The sequence below is a fragment of the Lottia gigantea genome, assembly GCF_000327385.1.
Source record: "Lottia gigantea unplaced genomic scaffold LOTGIsca_544, whole genome shotgun sequence".
Taxonomy (NCBI): domain Eukaryota; kingdom Metazoa; phylum Mollusca; class Gastropoda; family Lottiidae; genus Lottia; species Lottia gigantea.
Genome location: NW_008709866.1, coordinates 25,193 through 28,078, shown reverse-complemented (window position 1 = coordinate 28,078; position 2,886 = coordinate 25,193). Strand labels below are relative to the sequence as shown.

Here is a 2,886-nt window from a genome sequence, read left to right as displayed (position 1 = left end):
ACAGTTATTTGACAAACTTGGGATTGCTGCAGTGTACAATGAGGTAATTTTTGTCAGGACAGTTCTATTAATAATTAGGAAGTGTCTATTGATACAGCAGTCTACTGTATAAAACAAAAGATAATATGTTGTCTGCTGTAGCAATAGAGAATATATCTCACATCACAGCAGTGTAATAGGATGATTTGTTAAGATTTAGAAAAGGGTGGTCATGACTTGTATTTTGTTGAATAGAGTGCAGCTGCTTTTAGGGTCTTTGTACAGGTGTACAAGTTACGAAAGCACTGGCATTGGCATGCTACCAGAGTAATGTCAGTAGAATTAACAGTTATTTCACCAACCTTGGGATTAATACAATCACCTTCGTCCAGTAAAACATACAGTTGATCAGCATCACCGTTAAACGAACATGCCAAAAGCGTCGGTGTCACGATTTCTTCTTGTCTCTTGTCCCAGGCTGATTTTAATCTCATGTGAATAGACGATTTCTTAGACATTCTAATAGCTTTATACAGGCCCTGTAATAGATATATATATAGAGTATATCTTAGACATTCTTATAGCTTTATACAGGCCCTGTAATAGATATATATATAGAGTATATCTTAGACATTCTAATAGCTTTATACAGGCTCTGTAATAGATACATATATAGAGTATATCTTAGACATTCTAATAGCTTTATACAGGCCCTGTAATAGATACATCTATAGAGTATATCTTAGACATTCTTATAGCTTTATACAGGCCCTGTAATAGATACATATATAGAGTATATCTTAGACATTCTTATAGCTTTATACAGGCCCTGTAATAGATATATATATAGAGTATATCTTAGACATTCTAATAGCTTTATACAGGCCCTGTAATAGATATATATATAGAGTATATCTTAGACATTCTAATAGCTTTATACAGGCCCTGTAATAGATACATATATAGAGTATATCTTAGACATTCTAATAGCTTTATACAGGCCCTGTAATAGATACATATATAGAGTATATCTTAGACATTCTAGTAGCTTTATACAGGCCCTGTAATAGATACATATATAGAGTATATCTTAGACATTCTAATAGCTTTATACAGGCCCTGTAATAGATATATATATAGAGTATATCATACACTGTAGAAGAAATATCTTTGCTATTAGACTGTTCTATAAATCAACTGTTGAATATTGTGAAAGTTCACTACTAGATAAAGAGAAATATCCTACCAGATTACTATAAAATCTACTTACAATAAAAGCCACAGGAAAAAACTCGAGAATAATTTCTACCACCGCCTCATGATTGTGATAAACAGCATGGTGAATGGGAAGATAACTCTCCATGTCTCCAATACACGGATTAGCACCGTTCCTAAAATATTACAATAATAAACAGTTTTACTACCTATTTAGTAGTGACAGGTGACTCTTTTGGAAACACCTGATGGTACTTCTGTTTGGAGGAGTCCACTACTATACAACTTTTACTCCATATTTTACTATTCTTCAGAAGACCATGCTTATTCTTTTGGAAACACCTGATGGTACTTCTGGAGGAGTTTACTACTATACAACTTTTACTCCAGATTTTACCATTCTTTGTACGATATATTTGATTGACAGAATTGTCTTGCTTGTACGGTCTTTATTTAATCACGTCAACATGGTTCAAGGCATGTGTATTTAATTCAGTGGCAATGACATTACAGGGGTACATTTTCCTCTCCCTAGAAAAATGGTTTGTACCCTCATCTCATTTCTAATAAACAACCAAATCAACCAAATGAAGGGAGATAATTTGAGCGTATTAAACGAAAAATTCACTAACCTTAAAAGAGCTCGAACACAATTTTCATTTCCTTTCTGAGCAGCAATAGCCAATGCAGTCATTCCAGTCTAAAATTAGATAATTTTACAATAAATATTAATATATTACTTATTACTAGGTTACTAATATACCATTACATTCTATTCAAGAAATTGGTAACTGTTTGGCTGAAATTACCAGAACTTCAAAATATAAATCAGAATATAAAATATTATAACAGAAAGAAAACCTTCTAAATTTCTTTAGAGCTATAATAGCTGTTTACTAGTATAAAATGGATTTAACTGATTTTGTTTTGCGGACATTCTCTGGTGACATTATTGTTTTATCTTATAAAATATGGATTAAGACAAATGATGCCAAGAAATGAGTATGGTGTAAAGGAAAGTTATTAATTTCACTGAATCATATAAACAAAATAACAATATTTGGTAAGTTAGTAGTCTTGTTTTACAAACTAAAAGTGCCACTGATATACATAGACCAGAAAAACTCTTTACAATACAGTAGCTAAACTATCATAGAGACTGGTTGAACCCCCACCCCCAGACAAAATACAGAATCCTGGGTAAAGGGCCCCAAACCACTAAAGTCTCTATTCATGTATTTCAGCCACTGTAAGAGTATATTTTATAAATGACAATGAAAGTTCTACCTTAGAATGTTGAGCATTAATAGTTGTTTTATTGGTAGCCAGTAATTTTTTTAAAATGATGGACTGATCGTGAATGGCTGCCACCATAATTAACGTATATCCATCATCATTTACTACAAACATATCAGTATACTGAACATCATGATATCCTAAATTACCCTGAAATAATTCACAAATACTTTCAATATTTCTAGCAACATTGTCTTCTCAAAAAATCACCTGTCATCAGAACGTCTAGCGAGATGAATGAGAAGGATTATATAAATATATAGCCTGTAGAGCTCGAGGATTTATAAATACCTTATTCTTGTTACGTCAACTAGACACAGGGCCTTGGTTTATTGCCCGNCCCAGTGGAAAAAATAGATTCTATTTCCATGTCAGCCATTTGAACTGCTCCCAGAA

At 32.6% G+C, this 2,886-nt stretch overlaps 1 protein-coding gene across 1 annotated transcript in view; it reads right to left on the bottom strand.

Moving 5' to 3' along the window:
* Window positions 1-341: 341 nt before the first annotated feature.
* Window positions 342-2,886, bottom strand: part of LOTGIDRAFT_175915 (hypothetical protein) — a gene marked incomplete at both ends in the record, with an annotated part of 13,844 nt that continues 11,299 nt past the window's right edge. Inside the window, 4 exons of the mRNA XM_009062990.1 lie at window positions 342-518; window positions 1,250-1,370; window positions 1,827-1,894; window positions 2,482-2,640. Coding sequence (XP_009061238.1) covers window positions 342-518; window positions 1,250-1,370; window positions 1,827-1,894; window positions 2,482-2,640 — 525 coding nt within the window. The remainder of the gene's footprint in view (window positions 519-1,249; window positions 1,371-1,826; window positions 1,895-2,481; window positions 2,641-2,886) is intronic.